The sequence below is a fragment of the Elephas maximus genome, chromosome 5 (genome assembly GCF_024166365.1).
Source record: "Elephas maximus indicus isolate mEleMax1 chromosome 5, mEleMax1 primary haplotype, whole genome shotgun sequence".
Lineage (NCBI taxonomy): Eukaryota > Metazoa > Chordata > Mammalia > Proboscidea > Elephantidae > Elephas > Elephas maximus.
The window spans coordinates 149629305-149655205 of record NC_064823.1 but is presented as its reverse complement, the minus strand read 5'-3'; the positions used below and the strand labels follow the sequence as shown (position 1 = coordinate 149655205).

Sequence of the window (25901 nt, the reverse complement as noted above, 5' to 3'; positions counted from 1 at the left end):
AGGATACACAGAATCAGTATATAGTAACATGGTATCTTCAACGTTTTTTAAAAAATTTAAATTGACTTCTGTCTCAGATATTCTTCAACTTAAAATCTTTCAGTCTGGCTTCAAAGTGATTCCCAAAGTTGCGTTTCACTTAAAGACTAGGCAAAGTGATATTAAGTTCAAAAAACAGACATGAGAAATAGCATAACAAAAATGTAAATATTACTCCCCAGAATGAGTTTTTACTTTTTATCTACTCAGCCAGACAACACTTTCATTAAACCAAGGAAGACTTACACTCAATGAAAAAATTTTAGTAACTATCTGGTCAAACTTAGTTTACCAATGGAAAACTCTATGACCCACAGGTGAACTGTTTTGCCTAAAATCATACAGCTAGTAATAAACAGCAGATCCAGTAAAGTAGTATTAAAAACATGGACTTCAGAAGGAAAAAAACAAAATCCTAAAGATTAAAATTCAGGTTCTACTAATTACTAGTTGAGTGAATTGGACAAGGTATTTAACCACTAAGTCTGTTTCCTCATCTTCAAATGAGGGATAAAACTTGCCTCACAGGGCTCTTGCGCAAATTAAAAGAAATAATGTAAGCATGTAGTAAAAACTCATTTAATTCCCTTTTCCTTTCTCTTCTAGCTCTCAATTTAATATTCTTTTCACAAGTATGCAAAGAAATGATAAAAATAAGGAAAACTAAACAAATTCTCCCCTAAACTATATTCATTTTTTTTTTTTTTAAAGCTATTCCGATTTATTCTGAGTTTATTTCCTTTCTAGAGTTTTGGAATGTACTTTCTTTTATAAAAAGATAAAGTAGACGGCACTTTTAATATCCTTGCCTGACAAAATAAAAACCTGAACGCTCTATTAAGGCCTCCATACCTGAATTTTTTTTATGACTGGTTCATACCTAAGTCTGAGAATCCTTACAACCACCACCTACTTCATTCTCAGGAATCAATCCAAAACCACTGTAAGGCCATTCCTGACACTTTAATATAGAGCTGAGAATATGCCTTCTTTTGCTCCCACTACACCCCATTCGGGGGTAGTGGTGGTTTAGTGGTAGAATTCTCACCTTCCATGCTGGAGGTCTGGGTTTGACTCCCAGTTAATGAACCTTTCCGTGCAGCCACCACCCGTCTGTCATTGCAGGTTTGAGTGCTGCCTAATGATGCTAACTTTGGAAACAGAACCTCCAAACTAAGACAGACTAGGAAGAAAGGCCTGGAGATCTACTTCTGAAAATCTGCCAATGAAAACCCTAGGATCGCAATGGTTCAATCCACAACGAATCGAGAGGATGGCACAGGATCGAGCAGCATCAGTTGTGCATGGGGTCATGAGTCGGGATCAACTCAACGGCAGCCAACAACAACATACCCCATTCAGTTTCCATCCTAGCACAGATGTTATTGCCTAATAGACTATAAACTCCTTAGCAGTGGAGACCACATCCTCACAGTGAAAACATAAGCTATTTCAGAACAGGTAGATGGTAGGAATTCCATGTTTACTGACAAAAGTAATGAAGATAACTTTTGAAGACTGGAGAAAAGCCCAAGGAATTGGGGTAAAATGGAAAAAGAATGTCATCCAATACAAATTTTCAATAAAATCACCCCAATTTAGAAGGTCAATGAATTAGCAAAAAGATCTAGTAACAGATCTGTTACCAAAAAAAAATTCTTTCAAAAATTACTATGGCTTCACACAAAGAAAATTAAACTAGGAGTCATGAGCCTGGCTTGCGTTTCTATCTAAATCTGTCACTAACTGCTCGTATAGCATTGGCCTAGGTAATATAATCTAGGCCTACGAGTTCTCAGAAATACCCCCCTGCCCTTACCCACATCAAAGGACAGTTGTCTAGATAACAAAAGTTAAAACCTTTCCATAAAATCTTTTTAAAAATGGAAGAGGAAATCCATGAGCAAAGCATTAAATTAGGTATTAAATCAAAAAATAAAACCAAACCCACTGCTGTTGAGTCGATTCCAACTAATAGCGACCCTACGGGACAGAGTAAAACTGCCCTGTAGAGTTTCCAAGGAGCGCCTGGTGGATCTGAACTGCCGAACTTTTGGTTAGCGGCCATGGCTCTTAACCACCATGCCACCAGGGTTTCCAAATTAGGTATTACACAGCAATATTTTAAATGGCCTAGGACAACACAATGAATTGTTCTAAGTAAACTAAACATATTTAAATGAATAATTGGATGCTTGTAAACAAATGGGTGCTTCTAACACGCACTGGTTTGAAAAGCTGAATATTCAAAATAAAACTGACTTTATAATTCCTAGGTATTCAAGGTCAAAATTTAGAATACAGTGAAGTAAACTTTGTACCCTCTAGTTCGAGTGTAAAAACTAGTTCAGTAAAGTTTTACTGTATACTGTTTTAGTTGGATATCCATGGCCTACATGTTTTTATTTTATAAGACAAAGGGGAAACCCTGGTGGTGTAGTGGTTAAGTGCTACAGCTGCTAACCAAAGAGCTGGCAGTTCGAATCCACTAGGCGCTCCTTGGAAACTCTATGGGGCAGCTCTACTCTGTCCTATAGGGTCGCTGTGAGTCGCAATCGACTCGACTGCACTGGGTTTGGTTTTGGTTTTGTTATATGACAAAGGAGGATGACAGCAAAATTTGAAATGACAACTGAATAAAAAAACGGGAGGGGGGAGAAAAGCAGGCAAGGCAGTCTTCCTTTTATTCCTTTAAAAATATTCAGTCACTATAAAACACTTCTTTTTCTACTCTTGCTCCCCAAGGATGTCCTAGGAGACATTTTCAGTGGCTACTGGTGTTAAGAAGAAATCCGAAGGTAAAATTCCTATACAGGTTTTGTTTTTTTTTTTAATTACCTTGGTCTCTGACTCACAGTTCAGAAAACTGAACTTTTCATCTTCCAGATGGATGTATACAACAGTCTCATTAACTATACCCAATTAATTCAGAACTTGTGGTAAGTCTGACTTATGCTAGGTCAAACTGAAAAATGCTTTCTTAAACTAATCACTGCAAGAGGGACCACTAAACTATTGAATCTTATTTGACTCAGAGTTTTTTGTTTTTTTTTTTTTTAAAGGCAACTGCATTTTCAAAATTTGTTCAACTGTAAAAAGTCACATAAAAATAGTGATCAGCTTCTTCAAATTTTTAAAATAAGGCTGACTGGTTATAGTGCTTAACTAAACAAAGTTGTGATTCTTAACTATTTTGGGAGGGTCACAACATTTGAAAATCTGATGAACGCCACAAACTCCCGGAAAATGTACACATGTACAAAACTTTCCAAACAATTTCAGGTGATCCCTGGACAACTTCCCCAGGACTAAACTGGATAAAAAGATCTCAGATTCCATTACCCCTCACTAGTTTTCCCTTACTTACTAATTTTGAGAAAGTGAAAAACCTCATTTTTTTCTTTCCTGCAATTACAGGGCAGAATGAACTAAATGCAAAAGCAAGAGGAAATAAAAACACTACCAAAAAAAAAAAAAAAAAAACCCCGTTGCAGTCGAGGCGATTCCTACTCATAGCAACCCTACAGGCAGAGTAGAACTGCCCCATAGGGTTTCCAGGGAGTAGCTGGAGGATTCGAACTGCCAAACTTTTGTTTAGCAGCCGTAGCTCTTAACCACCTGGGCTCCCCAAAAACACTACGGAAGCTAATTTAAAAAAATTCAGGAGTGCACACATCTGCTTAACAATTTACTCATTCCGTAAGCTTCTCCTGGACAAGTGGTTTTCAATCTTGGCTGCAAGCTGGACTCTCCTGGAGAGTTTTAAAAAATACTTGATGTTCGGGTCCCATCCTCAGATAACCTACTTTTAGTGGTCTTGGGCATCAGGAGGTTAACAGTTTCCTGGGTGATTCTAATGAGCAACCATGGTTGAGAACCACTGTCCTAGACAGCTACTGGTATCTAAACCTACATCTGAATCAGGTATTTTTTAATTTTCAAAATGGAGTAGTGAGGGAGGGGGTGATTGTGGGACGGGTGCTAAGATCTGAAACTCAATCTTACCGTGTTAAATTGCTGCTCTTAAGTGTGGCCTAGCCCTGAACACTGGCACCCTCCAACCACCTCATTGAGCTACAAGACACCTCTCTTTTTTTTCAATAGTGGTTCTCCTTTATCCCGGGGTCTTTTTCTGTTCTTTCTTCCTGCTGATGGACACAGTGGCTGAGCTGAAGTAGTCATCTTGCCACCACGAAGAAAAGACCATGTGAATAGCAGAAGCTTCACCATGTGTAACATGGAGCTACTGACCCAGCACCAGCAACTGCCAAGCCCACACCTCTTATGTGACAAAAATAAGTTCCTACTTGCTTAATTTAAAAAAAAAAAAAAAGTGGTTCTGCTTCATGGTATATAATTTCTGAAAAAAAATCAGTTTATCTCTATGCTTACTTACATAACAGTTGTTTAAGTGCTTTTTAGGGATTCATTTCTACATGAAACAGGATTGCCCAAAGTTTCCAGGATATCTTTGTGTGTCTTTTCCCTACCAAAAATTGGCAAATGTGTGGAATTTTAGTATCTTTTAAAATTAGTAGCAAAACGCCATGAACTATCTCCACAATAGTACTTCTTCAGCTTATGCTGCACCAATCATTATTCCGAAAAGGTCCTCAAAGCTCAAGTAACTTTTCCCGCAGCTCCTTTTATTCGAGCCCATAAAGGATTCCAACACAAAATAGCTGCCTGCTAAGAAAAATCTACATTTACTGCTCGGGCCAATGAAAGATGCAAAGAAAACCATAACCATAAATGAAGAGTGAAGGTTCTCTAGCTCCTAAGCCAAGAAACCTGAGTTTTCTCCCCAATCAAACCAGTGAAAAGGCTGGGGGTAAGATGAGCAGACGAGAGTGGCGAGAAGTTGTCCACGGTGCCAGTAAGCAACCTAAGAGATTCAGAAGAAGGATGCATGGGTGTCTGCAAAGAAACTCGGGGAGCCCTAGACCACGCTGGGGGGCTGGGGTACCGATGGGGGCGGCGGGCGGCAACTGCAGAAACGGCCGCCCCGAGAAGGATGGGCACCCACCGCAGGTGGATGATCCGGGGATCCCCACAGGTTTCGGCACCAAGGGGGGGTCCCCCTCCCTAGGGGGGCAGGAGCGGGAGGAGGCAGGGCGCAGTGGCCGGGGCAGCCCCCTCCCCAGCCCGCCGGGCCGGCGCGCCGGAGAACGCGGCGGGCAGGGGCTCCGCGAGCCCCGAGGGCACGTCCGAGGCCGCAACCAGGCCGAGGTGCGGCTCCCCTAGGGCCCCGCAGCGGGCGGGCGGCCGGGCCGGTGCGGGGCGCGAGCGCGGCGCTGACAGCTGCGCAGGCGGCGGTTTGCGCGGCGGCGGCGGCCCCTGGAGCTGCGAGCGCTGCGCAGGCCAGGCCGCCGCAGGGACCCGCCCGCTCCGCCGCTCCGCCCGGAGCTAGAGGCCTCCGCACACCGTTACCTTGTCGCAGTAGAGTCCCACCAGCTGCTTCATCCGCCAGTGCGGAGCGGTAAAGACGTCCACTTCCTCGGGGAAGGGCGCCATCGCCGCTGCCTCAGCCTCCGCCTCCGCCTCAGCAGCCGCGGCCGCCGCCTCTCCATAGACACCCTCGCCGCGGGGCAGATGCGGCGCGCCCCCCTGCGCATGCGCCCGCCCCGTCGGCGCGCGCGCCCGGGCCGCCCAGCCGGCCGAGACGCGGGGGCGCGCGGGCCGCCGCCATGCGGTCTCGCGGGCCACGTGACCAGGCGCGCGGCAGTGGCGCTGGTCTTCCACCTCCCGCCTCCGCTAGTATTTCTTTACTCCTCGTGTACGGCAAAGAGAAATCGAGTCTCTTCCCGCTTTGTTTCCCACAATAAAAACGTTGTCTGGGGAGGGCTGGGGAGGCTGTCTTAGGAAGGGGCGCTCTCAAGTGCTTGTCGTTGTCGCCATGCCCACTAGGCTTGGAGACTGAGGGAGCCGAGCACAATGGCCGCGGTCGTGGCCCGAGAGCTCTGCCTGGGCGCCGCGGGCGTTTCCCTGGGTGACAGGGCTGTGCGCGGCCCGGGCCTTCCCAAGCCTTTGTCCTCTGTGATTCCCTGGCGCTGGGATCTCTTGACGACCGGAGCCTCCCCGCCCTCTATCTAATCAAAGGCCCGGGCTTCGCTCCCGCCCAGCGAGCTGGGTGACCTGGACTGGGGGACAGGGGCCAGATGCAAGAACTTGCCAGCCAACACGGAAAAGGGGGACACGTGGCAAGATCGGCCACCGCCGGTCCCATTCGGCAGCCCACTGGGGCCATGCGGGGTCTCAGGGGCAGGCCTGAGATCACGCAACAGCTCCGGGCGGGAGGGGAGGGCCTCGGGGAGTTTCAGAAAACTCTAAAAGGAAAAAAAAAAAAAAAAAAAGCCTCCCGGGGATCTAGGAGGGGAACGCAACTCTCGCAGAGGAACGCAAGGTCAGGAATAGGTCAGCTAGGCCTCTGGGGAGGAGGGCGGGGAATGAATACAGGTTAGTCCTGGGAAGCACCTTGCTTCAAATTCCTCCATTTAAAGCCTAGGTTAAGGAGAGGAGACTTCGAGTCGCTGTGGAGAGGAATGTCAGTCTGCCCTTTCACCCGTAGTTACCTGGTACCAGCCTCAGCCCTTTAGGAGGCCCAGAGGGTTCTGCTTACCGTGTTCAACCCTCGGCTAGTTGATCAGAGGTCTAATGGACTGACAGAGAAATGCGAGAAAACTGGGTAGGCTGAGAACCTGTGAAAGATCATGTTACTGGACAAATGACCATAAATTCCAGGAGCACAAGAAGCAGATACGTTGTGCTCCCCCTTGTATCTGCATTATCTATCACAGTTCCATGAAGGCATGGGGGTTCAATACTCACCAAAAAATGGAGTAGGAGGAGGTAAGAAACACCCTTGGCATTAGAGTGTGCAGTTTATTTCTAATCTTTCTGTGCCTCACTTTCCTCATATATACAATGGGGCAATAATAATACCTACCTCTAAAGATTTTTATCAGCATTAAGAGAGTTAATATATTTGAAGAGCTTAGAACTAGTAAGCACTAGTAAACACCGTTAGCTTTTATTATTATATAAAACAGCTGTGTGAGGTAGATGTTACCAGCATTTTACCCCTGAGGAGCCTAAGTCTTAAAGACATTCTGGTAATTGCCCAGGGTCCCACAGTTAGTGAATAATCTGACCATCTAGGTCTGACAATACTCTCCCAGGCACTGTGTTAGCTGCATGGAATATGGAGATGGCTTATACACAGTCTGTCCTAAAGAAGCAGGGATAACTCTTAAGTAATGGAATAGAGATAAGGTCCTTGATATCTCTTTCCCTGTCTTAAGAGTCCATGGTGGAGCAAACTGTTAAGGCACTCTGCTGCTAACCAAAAGGTTGGAAGTTTGAGTCCATCCAGAGGTACCTTGAAAGAAAGATCTGGGAATCTACTTCTGAAAAATCAGCCATGGAAAATCCTATGGAGCATAGTTCTACTCTGACATGCATGGAATCACCATGAGTTGGAATAGACTCCATGGCAACAGGAGTGGTGGTAGTCTTAGTTACCTAGTGCTGACGCAACGAGAGATACCATAAGTATGTGTTTTTAAAGAACAGAAATTTAATTCATTATAGTTCTGAAGGCTAAAAGTCCAAATCAGCATCTTAACCATGTTGAAATTTTCCGTGGGCCTCTATTAGTTTCTGGTGACCACCAGCAATCTTTGGTGTTCCTTTGTTTATAAATGATCCTCACATGGTATCTGTCTTCCCCCTGCGTGTGTGTACTGTGTCTATTCTCCTCTTTTTATAAAGTACTACACAGAAGTGATTAGGTTTATGACCACCATACTACCCTACTCTGTTAGGACGGTATTAACATAACAAAAGAAAGACCCTATTTCCAAACAGACTCATATTTACAAATACAGGGGTTAGGACTTCAACACATATTTTGAGGGACCCGATTCAAGCCATAGCATTCTCCTTGTCCCCCCTAGCTGTCTTTCCCTCTCTTTTTTACTCTATTCTTTCTCTATGGCTTTGCCTGTGTATTTTTTATATTCCAGAAGACATATCCTTATGTACCCTCCATTTCTTTACTTCATTTTGATCTTTCACTCCAGCTATCTTGGGATGTAGAATCAGACCTACAAATGCATCAGTTATATAGAGAAATGAGCTCCAAGAGAACACCACTTTGTTTTAGCCCCAGCACTTAGAACAGTGTTTATCACACAGTTAGTTTTCAGTGAGTATATACAGGCAGTTCCCAACTTACAATAGAGTTCCAACGACTCCATTGTAAATTCATTCTGATGTAAGTTCGATACCTCATTTTTCTTTTGTTTTAGTTATTATTGCCTTTTATTATCAATATCTTTAAAAATCTGATCCTTGTCCTTGGGGGTTGGAAACATTACATATAAACTTACGGATATATTTTAATACATACATAAAAAAATACACACATCTGTAAAAAAATGGACAACATTGGCATTTTGTCAGTTGCAGTAATAACTCCACTTGTGGAAGGTTCTGGATCATCTGAATTATCCCTGGGAGTGGGGATGGTGTTTCTAGGTAGTAAATTAGTGAGAGTCCTCTGTATGGTCCTTTTACGTGCTGCAACAATGTATGTAATACATATTACTAACAATAAGATGCACCAAAAAAAAAAAATAGAAAGAAAAACCAGATGGTGGTAAGTGTGGTTTGTCGTAACTCAAATACATTGTAAGTCAGGGACTACCAGTACTGAATAAAGAAAGAAGGAATGAGGGAAGTTGGCCATGCGTAATTTCTCCATCTTAACTAACTTAATATACCACATTTAATTTCCCATTGTCTGTGTTGTTCACTATCATACCCCTGGATTGTTTGTGTTTAACTTAGAACAACAACAAAACAGTCTAACCACACACAGAGTTTCACTGTAACCGGAATTTGAAGCTGTATGGTCAGGTAAACAGTAATAACAGCCACTTTGGACTCTGGCCATTTGAGGAAATTTGTTTAAAATGACAAAATAGAAGAAATAAAGTGATAAAAATAAACCCTGTGGATCATTTTTCCCTTCTAAAGAAGCTGTTAACAATATACCCATATGCTGTGTAATATAGCAATTAATCACCTGATATATCCAGAATGATTGATTTAAATTGAACTTTAGCCCTAGAAGGAAGACATTGACCAGTGTAGTATCCTTACTTTAGATTACTGCAATCACAGCAGATTCAGAATTATTATTAAGGCCAAGGTTGCTGGTTTAATGACCTTTCTATATGGTATCTTCTCTTATATGACAGACAGCTGACTAATTCTAACAGACCATCTAGTCATTGACCACCAAAAGGAGACTGGATGAGGCATACAGACCGAGCAGTGAACACCCACAGCACAGAGTATCTCATGTGATGCTGATGGATTGAAATTCTTTCTTTCCTGCTCTCATCTCTGAAAAACTGCATGCTACAGATAAGGAAAAAAAGATGCCAAATCATTCCCTGGTGACTGAAATACACGATGACACTAAGCTTCTTCTACAGTATTTCCCAACCCTAGTTTTGAGGGCCCTGGAAAGGATTAATGGTCAGGGAAGGTCAACTCTAAGTCATTTGATTCTGTTTATTCGAGTATGTGACACAGCACTTTCACCAAAAGGAGTCAGCTGTGAAAGCAAATCAAAAAATATTGCAGTTGAAATGATAGTCCTAACCCACTACCAGAGTTATCCCTCACCGTCAGTCAAAACAGCCAATCAACAACTGCTGTAGCAGGCTAGCCTGATTTATAGTTAGTAAATTAGTTTCCAAGGACTGCTGTAACAAAGTACCACAAAGTAGGTGGCTTAAAACAACAGAAAGTTATTGTCTCACATTTCTGGAGGCTAGAAGTCAACATCCAGGATGTCGGCTGGGCCATGCTCTCTGGGAAGGCTCTAAGAAAAGATCCTTTCTTATTCTTGTCTCTTCCAGCTTCTAGTAGTCCCAAGTGTTCCTTGGCTTGCGGCTAAAGCTTCACATGGCTGACCTTTCTCTGTCTTGGTATTTCTTTTATAAGGACATTTACTCATATTAAATCAGGGCCCACCCTACTCCAGTAGGAGTCACTGAGTAGTACAGACCATTAGGCCCTTGGCTGTTAATCATAAGGTTAGAGGTTCAAGTCCACCCAGAGGCACCTTGGAAGAAAGGCCTGTCAATCTAATTCCAAAAGATCAGTGATTGAAAACCCTATGGAGCACGGTTCTATTCTGACACACGTGGGGTCTCCATGACTTGGAATTCACATGATGACTTTTTTTTTCCTACTCTTTCAATTACCTCATGTTAACTGATAATATTTTTAAAGACCCTATTTCCAAACAAGGTCACATTCACAGGTCATCAAAACAAAATCAAACCCGTTACTGTCAAGTCAATGCCAACTCACAGTGAGTGACCCTATAATACAGAGTAGAACTGCCCCATATGGTTTCCAAGGAGCAGCTGGTGGATTCGAACTGCCAACCTTTTGGTGAGCAGCCAAACACTTAACCACTGCACCCAGGGTTCAGGTCACCAGGGGGACACAAGTCAACCCATAACAAGGAGTAAAGCTTTTAGTAGTGATGATGTGATTATTAAAAGATAGCCAGTCGGTTAAAATGCAGTACCAAACACTAAATTTTATTCATTTTCCTTTAGGATATTTTATATCCAAATGGACCTCATTTAATCAAACATATATAGGCCAGCAGTTTTCCCTAAATCCTTGCTTTTTTTTTAAATTAGTGAATACTATTTCCCCAATGATTTTCACTATATGTTATAATTATAAATTAGTTGCTCTGAAAAGAAGTGTGCCACAAAGATATGGTAAGCCCTTTCTCACAGTGACAAAAATTATAAACAATTAAAAGTTCATTGACAGGATAGTGGATAAATAATTTATAGCACATCCAATGGAAAAATATGCATCCATTCAAAAGAACAAGATAGATCTATATTTACCCATATGAAGTGAAACCAAGATTTACTATTAAGTTAAAAAAAAAAAAAAAGAACAGTGTGTTAAATGTGTGTTTAAGAAAAGTATCCATTTCTAGAACAATACAGAAGAAACTATGAGCAGGGGTTCTGGAATGGGAAGCAGTTAAGTATCTTTTAAAAAAAAAATTTATTTTTGTTGTTGTTGAGAATATATACAGAACATACACCAGTTCAACAATTTCTGCATGTACAATTCAGTGACATTGATTATATTTTTCAATTTGTGCAACCATTCTCACCTGCCTTTACCAAATAGTTTCTCCCTGGTTAACATAAGCTCACTGACCCCTAAGTTTCCTATCTACTGTTTCAAGCTGCTCCTGTCAATTTGATCTATTATACATAGTTTTTTAAAAGAGTACAATGCTCAAGGCAGACATTCTTTACTAATTAAGCTAAACTGGTTTTTTTTTTATTGTCTGGTTTCTGGAAACCCTGGTGGCGTAGTGGTTAAGTGCTACGGCTGCTAACCAAAAGGTAACCCACCAGGTACTCCTTGGATTTTCTGTGGGGCAGTTCTACTCTGTACTATAGGGTCATTATGAGTTGGAATTGACTTGATGGCAGTGGGTTTTTGTTTTTCTTTTAATTGTTTGGTTTAAAGAATACTTCGGGGGATATTTTTGGCTTAAGGTTTAAAGATTATCTCAGGGCAATAGTTTTGGGGGTTCATCTAGCCTCCTTGGCTCCAGAAAGTCTGGAGTCTATAAGAATGTGAAATTCTCTTCAGCATTTTTCCCCTCTTAATCAGAATTCTTCTACAGAATCTTTGATCAAAACATTTAGTAATGGTAGCTGGGCCTATGGCAAAGGAAGCAGTTGTTCATGCAAGTATCTTTTTAATAAAAACTCTTTGGTACAATTTTAATTATTTAGCATATTCATCTATTGCTCTTACATTATAAAATTAATAACAATTTATTTTAAAACAATTTAGGCAATAACTTTTAAAACTTTAAAAATAATGCTATTATCCCAAAGTTCACCCTTCAGCCGAGGATTAGACAAACAACAACACGGTTGAGGAACATGATTCTTAGTTTAATCATATGAGACCAAATGGGCAACACTTGCCTAAAAGCAAAGATGAGACGGCAGGAAGTGACAGGGAACCCGGGCTGGGGAAGGGGGACAGTGTTGACACATGGCGGGGATTGCAACCAATGTTACAAAACAATTTGTGTATGAATTGTTGAATGAGAAACTAATTTGCTCTGTAAACTTTCACTTAAAGCACAATAAAAAAGAATAATGCTATTAAAGGAAAAAATATTTGATTATATAATCAGTGGCAACATACTAATTGTGAGTACAGTCATTTTATATTTATCCCAAAATTTTATTCTAACCCACACTGTACATATGTTTTGTCCCTAGATTCTCTGTTTATACGGCCCTTTGATCCCCATCTACCCTCTCCCATGGGACCCGAACTATCCTCAACCTTTTGGTTAGCAGCCACAGCACTTAACCACTATGCCACCAGGGTTTTCTCCTTGAAAACAGGGATAGCATTTTAGGTGACACTGGGGAAATGGGTATGGTAGAAATGTCAACTGAAAAAAGCAGCATCAAAACTGTACCGATAGTATAATCCTCACTAAGTTAAAAAATGCATAAAAAGACTGTAAAGAAGAAAGGCAAAATCATAACAGGATATTTTCTCTAAATGATAAGAATTATCCCCTGAATTATCCCCTTTTATATTATTTCCAATTTCTTAAAATGAGTATATTTTACTTTTAACATCAGAAATACATCAACTGAAGTTTTTAATGATGTACACAAGGCATTTTACATGGAAAACTGTTTATGATAAAATAGTATATGTGACAAGCAGAAACTAATATACTACAAAACAATCCTATGACAACTGTATTTTATAAATACATCCAAAAGGGGGCAAAAAGGAAACATATCAAAATGGTAACACTGGTAGACTTTTGGTGGCGCGACTGTGGCTGATTAGGGGGTAAGCTACTTTTTTCCCAAAATTTTTATAGCTGAAAAATGAAAGCATCTTTATTTATTTTACTGTTTCAGTATAATTAGCATCAACCACTAGTAGGTCTGCAATGCCAGAGCTGTCTATTCTGGTGGAGTCCCAGCCTGCCTTATAGACACAGTAAGAGAGTCTGAGGATGCTTCCAGTACCTGTGCCTGGATGCCTCTGGCTCCATCTCCTGCCACATGAGCCCATCCTTCTGATGTGGGAATCTCCCAACTGTCACCAGGAAACCATTCCAATGAGTTCCAGCTGGCTTCTACTCCTCAGACCACCAAGCCCCTGCAGCAGTTCCTGCATAACAGGCACACTACACTCTAGGCCTTGATTAGGCCTCTGTAGCCAGCCAGGGTTGCTGCCAGCTCCTTGGATGGTATCTCCCACGCTAAGCATTTTTCCTGTTCAGTGGCTCTTTTGTGTCTTTAACAAGTCTCAGTGTCCATTCCCGGAACTTCAGGTTTGCATGTTTGGAGCACACATTTCCCAGTCTTGACTAAAAGAATGGGGCATCAGACTGGAACACAAGCTCCACTTACTGTGCCCTTTTTACAGGGTGCGGGGTTCACTGAAACCTAGTACATGAGAAGAAATGCTTGAACATATACAAAGACGTAACAGAAGAGCTAAAAAGAAGAGATATAAAAGAAAGAGGGAGAAAAGATAGAAATAAAAGATGAAGAAAAGCACAGTGGGAAAAGGAGTTTAAAAAAGGGAAAAAAGATAAGGCCAAAGTGGAAAGAAAAAAACAATAATTAAAATTTATTAAAGTCTTACCATGTAAATGCTTTACATGAATTATCACATCTAATCCTCACAACTACTCTATGTGGAAAGTTCTACCATATTCCCCCAAAAACCCATTGCAGTGGAGTCGATTCAAACTAACGATGAGCTGCCCCACAGTAGAACTGCCCCATAGGGTTTCCAAGGCTATAATCTTTATGGGTGGAGACTGTCACATATTTCTCCCGTGGAGCAGCTGGTAGGTTCAAGCTGCTAAGCAGTCAAGTGCTTAACCCACTGCACCACCAGAGCTCCTCTCTCCCCACTGACCAATTCTAACTCATAGCAACCCTGTAGGACAGGGTAGAGCTGCCCCATAGTTTTAAAGGAGCGCCTGGTGGATTCAAACTACTGACCTTCTGGTTAGCTGCTGTAGCACTTAACCCCTATGCCACCAGGGTCTTCACCGACAGAGAAGGAAAATAACGCTTAGAGAAAGTAATTGTCTTATCCAAGGTCACAGAGCTAGTTAATAGAAAATCAGGGATATAAATCCATGTCTTTTTTTTTTTTTCCTAATATTTTAATGTGTTTTAGGTGAAAATATACACAGCAAATTAGACTCTCATTCAACAATTCATTCACAAATTTTTCGCTGACATCAGTTATAGTCCCCACAATGTGTCAACACTCACCATTTCCACTCTGCCTGCCCTGTTCCCATCCATCCAGTTTCCCTGCCCTCCTTGCCTTCTCATCTTTACTTCTGGGTCAGTGTTGACCATTTGCTCCTATAGTTCATTGTTTAAAGGAGTATATTCCTCACTGGTGTTATTGTTTATATTATAGGTCAATCTATTATTTGGCTGAAAAGTGACCTCTGGGAGTGGGTTCAGTTTCAGGTTGTCCTAGGCTGGGTTCTCTAGAAAAGCAAAACCAGTGAAGTGTATTAATATACAGAGAGAGAGCGAGACAATGAGAGAGAAATTTATGTCAAGGAAATTGCTCACACAGTTGTAGAGGCTAGAAAGTCCCAAGTCTGTGGGTCAGGCTGGAGGCTCCTCTGGACTCACGTAGCTGTGGGCTCTGGTGAACCAAGATTGCCAGGTCAGACAAAATGCCTCTAGCTCACAGGCTGTGGAGGCTGACAAATCCCAAAATGTGCAGGTCAGACAACAGGCCTCTGGCTCACAGGCTGTAGATGCTGACAAATCCCAAGCTAGGCAGATAAGCTGCTAGCTCAAGTCGTGAGAGCTAGAGGTCAGATTAACAGGAGCCAGTTGCAGGTCCAGGGTTAGCAGAAGCCAGCAAGCTTTGCCAGAAAGTCCACATACACTGGATGTAGGGCACACCCCGGGGGAAACTCCCTTTCAACTGATTGGCTATTCATAGCAGATCTCATCATGGAAGTGATTAAATTATATCAAATCTCTTAAAAGTGAGTCTTAGGGTGATAGTCTCAGGGGTCCCTCTAGTCTTTATCAGTCCAGTAAGTCTGGTCTTTTTTAGGAATTTCAGTTTTATTCTACATTTTTCTCCCATTCTAACTGGGACTTTCTACTGTGCCCCTGGTCAAAACTGTTGGTAGTGGTAGCCATGCACCATCTAGGTCTTCTAATCTCAGGCTAGAAGAGGCTGTGGTCTGCATGGGCCATTAGTCCTGTGGACTAATTTCTACCTTGAGACTTTGGTTTCCTTCACTCTCCTTTGCTCCAGGTGGGAAGAGACAAATAGTTGTATCTTAGATGGCCGCTCACAAGCTTTCAAGACCTCAGATGCTATTCACCAAACTAGGATACAGAACATTATCTTTGTGAACCAAGTTATGCCAACTGACTTAGTTTCCCCATGAGACTATGGCCCTGAGCCTTCAAACTCAGTAAATCAATCCCATGAAGTATAGTATTTGTATATATCTAGGAAGTATCCATAACTGTGCCCTACTATGTGTTTTATTGTATACATGAATACATACATATGCCCACAAATACACCTGTATATGTATGTGCATGTACTCCCATATGCCTTCCCAAACTCATATAGCATAAATATCTACCTATGTAACCACTCACGTATTTTTTGCTTGTTATTATTGTTTTTGTGAAATTATATATGTTAAAGCACTTATCGTAGTTGTCCTTTATTCTTGCATACCCCTCACTGTCTTCATTTACCTTGGTCAAGTTGTGCTAACTTCTCCCATATTGTGTATTGTCATTCCCACCACCAGAATTAACCTCAGAACAAGGCCAGGGGGCGACTGTGGAACAGACCACCAATTGCTCATATGCAAGTTCAAGCTGAAACTGAAGAAAATCAAGGCAAGTCCACGAGAGCCAAAATATGACCTTGAGTATATCCCACCTGAATTCAGAGACCATCTCCAGAATAGATTTGACGCATTGAGCACTGGTGACCAAAGACTGTAGGAGTTGTGTAATGACATCAAGGACATCAGCCATGAAGAAAGCAAGAGGTCACTGAAAAGACAGGAAAGAAAGAAAAGACCAAGATGGATGTCAGAGGAGACTCTGAAACTTGCTCTCGAACGTCGAGCAGCTAAAGCCAAAGAAAGAATTGATAAAGTAAAAGAACTGAACAGAAGATTTCAAAGGGCGGCTCAAGAAGGCAAAGTAAAGTATTCATAATGACATGTGCAAAGAGCTGGAAATAGAAAACCAAAAGGGAAGAACATGCTTGGTGTTTCTCAAGCTGAAAGAATTGAAGAAAAAATTCAAGCCTCAGGTTGCAATAGTGAAGGATTCTTTGGGGAAAATATTAAATGACATGGGAAGCATGAAAAGAAGATGGAAGGAATACACAGAGTCATTATACCAAAAAGAACTAGTCGATGCTCAACCATTTCAAGAAGTAGCATATGATCAGGAATCGATGATACTGAAGGAAGAAGTCCAAGCTGCTCTGAAGGCACTGGTGAAAAACAAGGCTCCAGGAACTGATGGAATATCAACTGAGGTGTTCCAACAAATGGATGCAGCACTGGAGGTGCTCCCTCGTCTATGCCAAGAAATATGGAAGACAGCTTCCTGGCCAACTGACTGGAGGAGATCCATATTTATGCCTATTCCCAAGAAAGGTGATCTAACCGAATGGGGAAATTCTAGAACAATATCATCAATATCACATGCAAGCAAAATTCTGCTGAAGATCATTCAAAAACAGCTGCAGCAGTACATCGACAGGGAACTGCCAGAAATTCAGGCCGGTTTCAGAAGAGGACGTGCAACCAGGGATATCATTACTGATGTCAGATGGATCCTGGCTGAAAGCAGAGAATACCAGAAGGATGTTTCCCTGTGTTTTATTGACTGTGCAAAGGCATTCGGCTGTGAGGATCATAACAAACTATGGATAGCACTGCGAAGAATGGGAATTCCAGAACACTTATTGTGCTCATGAGGAACCTTTACATAGATCAAGAGGCAGTTGTTTGGATAGAACAAGGGGATACTGATTGGTTTAAAGTCAGGAAAGGTGTGCGCCAGGGTTGTATTCTCTCCCCATACCTATTCAATGTGTATGCTGAGCAAATAATCCGAGAAGCTGGACTATAAGAAGAAGAACGGGGCATCAGGATTGGAGGAAGACTCATTAACAACCTGCATTATGCAGATGACACAGTCTTGCTTGCTGAAAGTGAAGAGGACTTGAAGCACTTACTAGTGAAGATCAAAAACCACAGCCTTCAGTACGGATTGCACCTCAACATAAAGAAAACAGAAATCCTCACGACTGGGCCAATGAGCAACATCATGATAAATGAAGAAAAGATTGAAGTTGTCAAGGATTTCATTTTACTTGTATCCACAATCAACAGCCATGGAAGCAGCAGTCAAGAAATTAAAAGACGCACTGCATTGGGTAAATCTGCTGCAAAGGACCTCTTTAAAGTGTTGAAGAGCAAAGATGTCACCTTGAAGACTAAGGTGCGCCTGACCCAAGCCATGGTATTTTCAATCGCATCATATGCATATAAAAGCTGGACAATGAAGAAGGAAGACCGAAGAAGAATAGATGCCTTTGAATTGTGGTGTTGGCGAAGAATGTTGAGTATACAATGGACTGCCAGAAGAAGGAATAAATCTATCCTGGAGGAAGTACAACCAGAATGCTCCTAGAGGCAAGGATGGTCTTACATACTTTGGACACGTTGTCAGGAGGGATCAGTCTCTGGAGAAGGACATCATGCTGGGCAAAGTACAGGGTCAGCGGAAAAGAGGAAGACCCTCAAAGAGGTGGATTGACACAGTGGCTGCAACAATGGGCTCAAGCATAACACCGATTGTAAGGATGGCACAGGACCGGGCAGTGTTTCATTCTGTTATGCGTAGGGTCACTATGAGTCAGAGCCGACTCGACGGCACCTAACAACACTAGCTAGTAAGAGATTCCCCCACCCTCCCTGTCTTAGTCATCCAGTGCTGCTATAACAGAAATAGCACAAGTGGATGGCTTTAACAAAGAGAAGTTTATTTCCTCACCATAAAGTAGACTAAAGTCCAAATTCAGGGTGTCAGCTCCAGGGGAAGGCTTTCTTCCTCTGTCAGCCTTCTCATCAATCTTCCCCAGGATAGGAGCTTCTCTGTGCAGGGACCCCAGGTCCAAAGAACACGCGCTGCTCCCAGCACTGCTTTCTTGGTGGTATGAGGTCCCTTTGTCTCTTTCCTCACTTCTCTCTTTTATGTCTCAAGAGATTGCCTCAAGACACAATCCAGTCTTCTAGATTGCGTTCCACCTCACTAACACAACTGCCACCCATCCTCCCTCATTAACATCATAAAGGCAGGATTTACAACATAGAGGAAAATCACACAATACTGGGAATCATGGCCCAGCCCAACTGAAACACACATTTTGGGGGTGACTTAATTCAATCCATGACACTCCCCTACCCATCCCTGGTAACCATCAAAGAATGTTGCTTTCTGTGTGTATACCTAATCTTGACTTTTTATAAAAGTGGTATCATGCAGTATTCATCCTTTTGTATTTGACTTACTTCATTCAGCACAATGTCCTTGATTCATCCATGTTACAGGATGTTTCACAGACTCATCATTATTCTTTACTGCTGCACACTATTCTATTTTTTTACTACAATTTACTTATCCACTCATCTGTTCATGGACACTTAGGTTGTTTCTACCTTTTTGCTATTGTGAATAATGGTGCAATGAACATGGGTGTGAATCTGTTATCTTTTTTAATTCCATAACATGTACTTAACCTTACAATCAAAGGACAATTGTCTGTCATTAATTCATGTCAACAAACTAAATGCCTAACATGTGTTATTAACCTGTGATCTGGAGCCAAAGGTGACTAAGATAAAATTCCTGCTCTGTCTTAATGGTAGAAAGACAAGTAAACAGAGAATGATACCTCCGGAGATGAGAGTAAGTGGAGGTCCCATGAACACACAGTCTTAATCTAGCTTCCAGATAGTCAGAGAGGGCTTACTGGTAGAAATGGTCACTAAACTCAGTCCTGAAGACTGAGAAGGAATCATCCATTTGGGACTCTAAGAATTCTGTTTTCATTTATGCAGCATTAACTTTACTCCTACTGTGCAGGAAGGATGATGCTAGAGGCTCAGGATATAAGGTTGAACAAGCCCAGACTGCTGTTCTTAAGAATCTCACAGCTTTTAAAGAGACTCAAAAAGTTGCAATGTCTACCCATTCCAGAAGCAGCCTGCCGTGAGTGGTCATTGTTTACTCCTTGTTAATTCCAATCCCTCCTCTGGATGACTGCAGCTTAAACTACATATTTTAATGAATAAAAAATCAGAATAATTATATAAATAAAAATGTAGTCTGTTAAACACATAATTTTATTTCTTAGCACTTTTAACTACCTGACATTTTATTACAATTTCCCTGTTGTTACTAGGTGCCATCAAGTCGGTTCCAACTTACAGCAACCCTGTGTACAACAGAATGAAACGCTGTGTGGTCCTGCGCCATCCTCACAATCGTTGCTATATTTAACGACATTGTGGGAGCCACGCTGTCAATCCATCTCCTTGAGGAAGACCCTCAAGGAGACAAGGAAACAATGTACTTATTAGTCTATTATCTGTGTCCTTCATAGGGGTTTCAACGGCTGAGTTTTAAAAATTGTACTTTAGATGAAGGCTTATATAACTAGTTTCTCAAACAGTGCACATACTGTTTTATGACATTGTTTAACAACCCCACATCATGTCAACACTCTCCATTCTCAAACTGGGTTCCCTATTACCAGCTTTCCTGTCCCCTCCCGCCTTCTAGTCCTGGCCCCTGGGCTGTTGTGCCCCCCTTGAATGTCATTTTGTTTTATGGGCCAGTCTAATCTTTGGCTGAAGGGTGAACCTTGGGGGTGACTTCATTACTGAGCTAAAAGGGTGTCTGGGGTCCATACTCTCAGGGTTTCTCCAGTCTCTATCAGGCCAGTATGTCTGGTCTTTTTTTGTTAGAATTTTGTTCTGTTTTTCTCCAGCTCTGTCTGGGACCCTCTATTGTGATCCCTGTCAGAGCACTCAGTGGTGGTAACCATGCATCATCTCATTGTACCAGACTGTCTGGTGGAGGCTGTGGTAGATGTGGTCTCTTTCCCTTGTATGTTTAGTTTTCTTCATTTTTCCTTGCTCCCCAAGGAGTGAGACCAGTGGGGAATCTCAGATGGCCACTCACAGGCTTTAAAGACCCCAGATGCTACTCATCAAAGTAGGATGTAGAACACGTACCTTTATAAACTGGGTTGTCAACTGAGCTAGATGTTCCCCAAGACCATGGCTCCTATAGTCATCAGCTCAGCAATTCGGTCCCTCAGGGAGTTTGGATGTGTCTATGGAGCTTCCATGACCTTGCCTTGTACAAGCTGTGCTGTGTTCCCCAGTCTTGCGTACTGTCTTACCCGTCACCAAAGTTACCACTTATCTATTGTCTACTTAGTGTTTTTACATCCTCACCCCCCCTTCCTCATAACCATCAAAAATTGTTTCTTTTCGTTTATAAACCTTTTCATGTGTTTTTACAGTACTGGTCTCATACAATATTAGTCCTTTTGTGATTGACGTATTTCACCTAGCATAGTGCCCTCCAGATTCATCCATGTTGTGAGATGCTTTGCAGATTGATCATTGTTCTTTATTGCTGTGTAATACTCCATTGTGTGTGTGTGTACCACAGTTTATCCATCCGTTGATGGGTATCTAGGTTGTTTCCATCTTTTTGCTATTGTGGACAATGTCGCAATGAAATGGGTGTGCATATGTCTATTCATGTGACGAGTCTTGTTTCTCTAGGATGTATTCCCTAGGTGTGGGATTGCTAGATCATATGGCATTTCTTCTTCTACCTTTCTAAGGAAGTGCCACATCGTTTTCCAAAATGGCTGTAACATTTTGCATTCCCACCAGCAGTGCATGAGAGATCCAATCTCTCCGCAGGCTCCCGCAGGCTCTCCAACATTTGTTGTTTCCTGTTTTTTTGATTCATGCCAGCAATGCTGGGGTGAGACAGTATCTCATTGTGGTTTTGATTTGCATTTCTCTAATGACTGGTGAATGCGAGCATTTCCTCACGTTTCTGCTGGCTGCTTTAATATCTTTGGTGAAGCTTCTGTTCATTTCCTTTGCCCAGTTTTTATCTGGATTATTTGTGTTTTTGTTGTAGAGGTGTTGAATTTACTGCAGATTTTAGAAATTAGACCTTTGTCTGATTTGTACTAGTCAATGGCTGATTTTTCAGAAGTAGATGACCAACCAGGTTTTCCTTTAAAGGCACCTCTAGGTGGACTCAAACTCTCAACCTTTCAGTTAGCAGCCAAGCACATTAAACATTAGTACCACCCAAGGACTCCAAGGCACACGTAATAAGCATAAAATATTTTATGATCCGTGAATAAATGAGAATTTGAAAGGTCTTTACAGATGAAAATTCTCATTATTCAGTAATGCATATATTTTCTTTAAAGAAAGATTAACCAAAACCCAAACAGGGTATATTTAAAATCCTTCTTGTTTTCAACAATTGTTTCCCTCTCACTGGTTCTCGTTGTGACCCCAGAGCAAGAATTCATACCTAAATTGGGTTCGGGGTGGGACGCAGCTGTCATCACCACTTTTACCACAGGTTTCCAATTATTCTCCTTGAGAACAATGTGGGCTGCTCCACAACCAACATGAGGTCCAAACATAGAGTAGTCCCATCCCCTAGGTTGTCATTTAGAGATAGCTTAGATAATGCCAACCGAAAGGTCGATGGTTTGAACCCACCAACTGCTCTGCAAGACAAAGACACGGCAGTCTGCTTCTGTAAAGATCACAGCCTAGAAGGCCCTATGGGGCAGTTCTACTCTGTCCGACAGGGTCACTGAGTTGGAATCCACTTGGTTTTAGATGGTGCCAAGGCCATAGTTTACTTCATTACAAATGTGGAGAACTAATGTATTTATTGGAAACTCTCGTGGTGTAGTGGTTAAGTGCTAATGGCTGCTAACCAAAAGGCTGGCAGTTCAAATCCACCAGGGATCCTTGAAAACTCTATAGGGCAGTTCTACGCTGTCCTATAGGGTTGCTATGAGTTGGAACCGACTTGACGGCAACGGGAATGTATTTATATGTAATGGTCTGTAATGTTTCTTTGCAAAATTTGTAGACAGAGAAGAGTCTTCCATTTCGTGACTGTATCTCTGTGTTACTTATCTTATTCTTACTAAGTACTTCCTAGCCAACATCAGGTCTTTGACCTCCAATTAAAGGCTCTGTTATGGGCTGACACGCAGAGATCAGGAAAGGTACAGTGTACATGTACATGGCCTGAAGGTAGGGTGGCTATTTTCAGGGACGACTTTACTCAACTGTTTACATCATGTTGGGAGGGAACTATTACAAGTTTTTGGAATAGAAAAGAATGATAAGTTTCCAGTAAATTGTCAGCCTGACATTCACTGTAGTGATGAAATCTGGCAGGTGATTGCTTAATCCCTGCCTACAGACAGGAAAAGTGTTTAGGGAACCATTAGTTCTGCTTCCTTCCTCCCTCCCCCTGACATTAAAAAACAAAACATCAACAAAAAAACTCATAAACCCAAAAACATAGTTAAAACAAAAAAAATTTCCACGCATATACGGCAATTCCCTGAGAAACTGTAAATGCTGAGAGATATGTAGGCAGAAAGAATAGGGGTGTCATATGTCTACTTCCCACTTACCTGGCTTACAGCTGGGTTTGTGTGTATGTATGTGGGAATGGGTTTTTATGTGTGTTTTATAGCATAGTTAATACATAAAACATTGACCTCAGTTCTAATCCCACCTCTGCCACTAACCACTCAGAATTACTACTTATACCCTGGGCAAATCATTTGCTTCTTCTGGGGCCTCAGTAAAAAGATCAGTGGTTGCCAGGGCTTATAGGGCCCTGGTGGAGCAGTGGTCAATGCATTTGACTGCTAACCAAAGGTCAACAGTTCAAAGCCAACAGAAACATGCAGTAATCTGCCTCCACAAAGATTTACAGCCTTGGAAACCCTAGGGGATCGCTATGAGTCAGAACTGACTGGTGGGCAGTGGGTTTTTCGGTTTGCCAGGGCCTGAGGGGAAAGTAGGGCAGAATGAATAGGTGGAGCACAGGGGATTTTTAGAGCAGTGAAACTGTATCATACTGAAATGGTGAATATCTGACATTACGTGTTTGTCAAACCTATAGAACTGTACAACACAAAAACTATGGACCTTAGTTAATAAGAATGTATCACTATTGGCTCAGTAATTGTAACAAATATACCACATCAATGCAAAATGTTAATAACAGCGGAAACTGTGGGTAGGGGGAGAGGTTGTATATAAAAACTGTACTTGCTGCTCACTTTTTCTGTAAACATAAAACTATTCTACAAAATAAAGTCCTATTAACTTTTTAAAAATCCTACTTAAGGCATATGTTTATTTCAGAAAATAAATCAGTTTTGAAGGTTCTGAGAATACCAATGTTAGAAGTCTGAGGTCTGGATCAAACAGATCTGAGCTCCCATCCAGCTGTGTTGTTGTCATTGTTGGGTGCGTGGAGTCGATTCCAACTCCTAGCGACCCTATAGGACACAGTAGAACTACCCGATCAAGTTTCCAAAGAGTGGCTGATGGATCTGAACTGCCGACCTTTCGGTCAGCAGTTGAGGTCTTAAGCACTAGGCCACCAGGGCTCCCCAGCTGTGTTACCCAGGGCAAACTACCTTTCCTCTCCGGTTTTCACGTGTAAACAAGGGGAAACAGAAATGCATACCTCATACTGTTGTGAGGCTTAACTGAATTAATATCTGTAACAGGCTTTGCATAGTACCTGGCACAGTAAAAATTCAGTATCTTTTAATATTATTATAAAATCAACAAGTCACCATCTAATTAATTTCAACTCAGTGGTGACCTCATGTTTGTCAGAGCAGAACTGTGTTCCATAGGGTTTTCAGCAGATGACTTTTTTAGAATTGATCACCAGGCCTTTCTCCCAAGGTGCCTCTTGGTGGAATTAAACTGCCAATATTATTACATACATTAAAATAATAAGAATATCCCAAGAGATCATCAGAGGTACCTTGTTCTTTTGCAAAACCAGGCTTAGAAATCATTGGGAATAAAAAGTTCAATTTGGATGATTCAAGTAAGCCTCCCTTCAACATTCCCAACCTAAAATGTGCATACTATTTTTCTTACTAGCATTTTTAAGGAAGTTAAAACTGTATCAATCCATTGCTTCGTTATCCTTACATAGTTTAAATATTCCCAAGTAACTGACACTGTGGAAGGTTATAAACTTTTCTTTGCAAAGGTGTTATTGTTGGTGACAAGGAGTAACTGATTTGTGGTTTAGCATTGCTAGAAAAATAAATGTAAGTGTGCACATCTGTTGCTACCAGATCTCTGGCAAAATAACCTTTGAATAGGTGAATAATAGACCTATAAAACAGTAGGTAATACCGACCTAATCTGTAGAGGAAACAGTGAATAAATATCCTTGTGAAGTATTAACCAAATGTAAATATCTAATTTGAGCAAGTTTTAGGATAGGTCAAAATAAAAGGAACGCTGTTTATTCATGTTTTCTGACCATTCCAAAGAAAGGTGGTCCACGAGAATGCAGAAATTATCAAAAATATCATTAATATAATATCACACCCAAGTACAGTTCTGCTGAAGATCATTCAAAAGCGACTGCAGCAGTACATCGACAGGGAACTGCCCAAGGTTCAAGTCAGAATCAGAAGAGGATGCGGAACAAGGGACATCATTATTGATGTCAGACGGATCTTGGCTGAAAGCAGAGAATGCCAGAAAGATGTTTACCCGTGTTTTATTGACTAAGCGAAGGCATTCAACTACACATCATAACAAATTACAGATAACACTGCAAAGAGTGGGAATTCCAGAACGCGCAATTGTGCTCATGAGGAATCTGTACATAGGCCAAGAGGCAGTCGTTTGAACAAAACAAGGGGGTACTATGTGGTTTAAAGTCAGGAAAGGTGTGCGTCAGGGTTGTATCCTTGCACCATACTTATTCAATCTGTATACCAAGCAAATAATCTGAGAAGCTAGACTATACGAAGAACTCGGCACCAGCACTGGGGGAAGAATCATTAGCAACCTGCGACATGCAGATGACACAACCGTGCTTGCTGAAAGTGAAGAGGACTTGAAGCACTTACTCATGAAGATCAAAGACTACACCTTTCAGTATGGATTGCACCTCAACATAAAGAAAACAAAAATCCTCACAATTGGACCAATAAGCAACATCATGACAAATGGAGGAAACATTGGAATTGTCCAGGATTTCATTTTACTTGGATCCATAATCAACACTCATGGAAGCAGCAGACAAGAAATCAAACAAAACATTGCATTGGGCAAATCTCCTACAACACGCCTCTTTACGGTGTTGAAAAGCAAGGACGTCACTTTGAGAACTAAGGTGCGCCTGACCCAAGCCATAGTATTTTCAGTCTCCTCATACGCATGCAAAAGCTGGACAAAGAATAAGGAAGACTGAAGAAGAAATGATGCCTCTGAATTATGGTATAGGCAAAGAATATTGAATATACCATGGACTGCCAGAAGAAACAAATGTCTTCAAAGAAGTACA

The 25901-nt window shown here is 41.7% G+C and overlaps 1 protein-coding gene and 1 long non-coding RNA gene across 3 annotated transcripts in view; both read right to left on the bottom strand.

Annotated features, from left to right (window-relative positions):
• Positions 1-18416, bottom strand: part of FBXL5 (F-box and leucine rich repeat protein 5) — a 61150-nt gene extending 42734 nt beyond the window's left edge. Inside the window, exon 1 of one of the 2 annotated variants that reach the window (XM_049886476.1) lies at positions 18258-18416. In XM_049886476.1, coding sequence (XP_049742433.1) covers positions 18258-18260 — 3 coding nt within the window. In that variant the 5' untranslated portion in view covers positions 18261-18416. Of the gene's footprint in view, positions 1-5469; positions 5612-18257 lie in introns of those variants that run through there. The other variant, XM_049886477.1, reaches the window with a different exon arrangement.
• On the bottom strand, positions 12732-15040 carry LOC126077291 (uncharacterized). The gene is made up of 3 exons (XR_007517702.1): positions 14768-15040; positions 14451-14677; positions 12732-13655 (listed from the first exon to the last, which is right to left on the bottom strand). It is a non-coding gene; the product is annotated as an uncharacterized LOC126077291 (long non-coding RNA).
• Positions 18417-25901: the final 7485 nt, after the last annotated feature.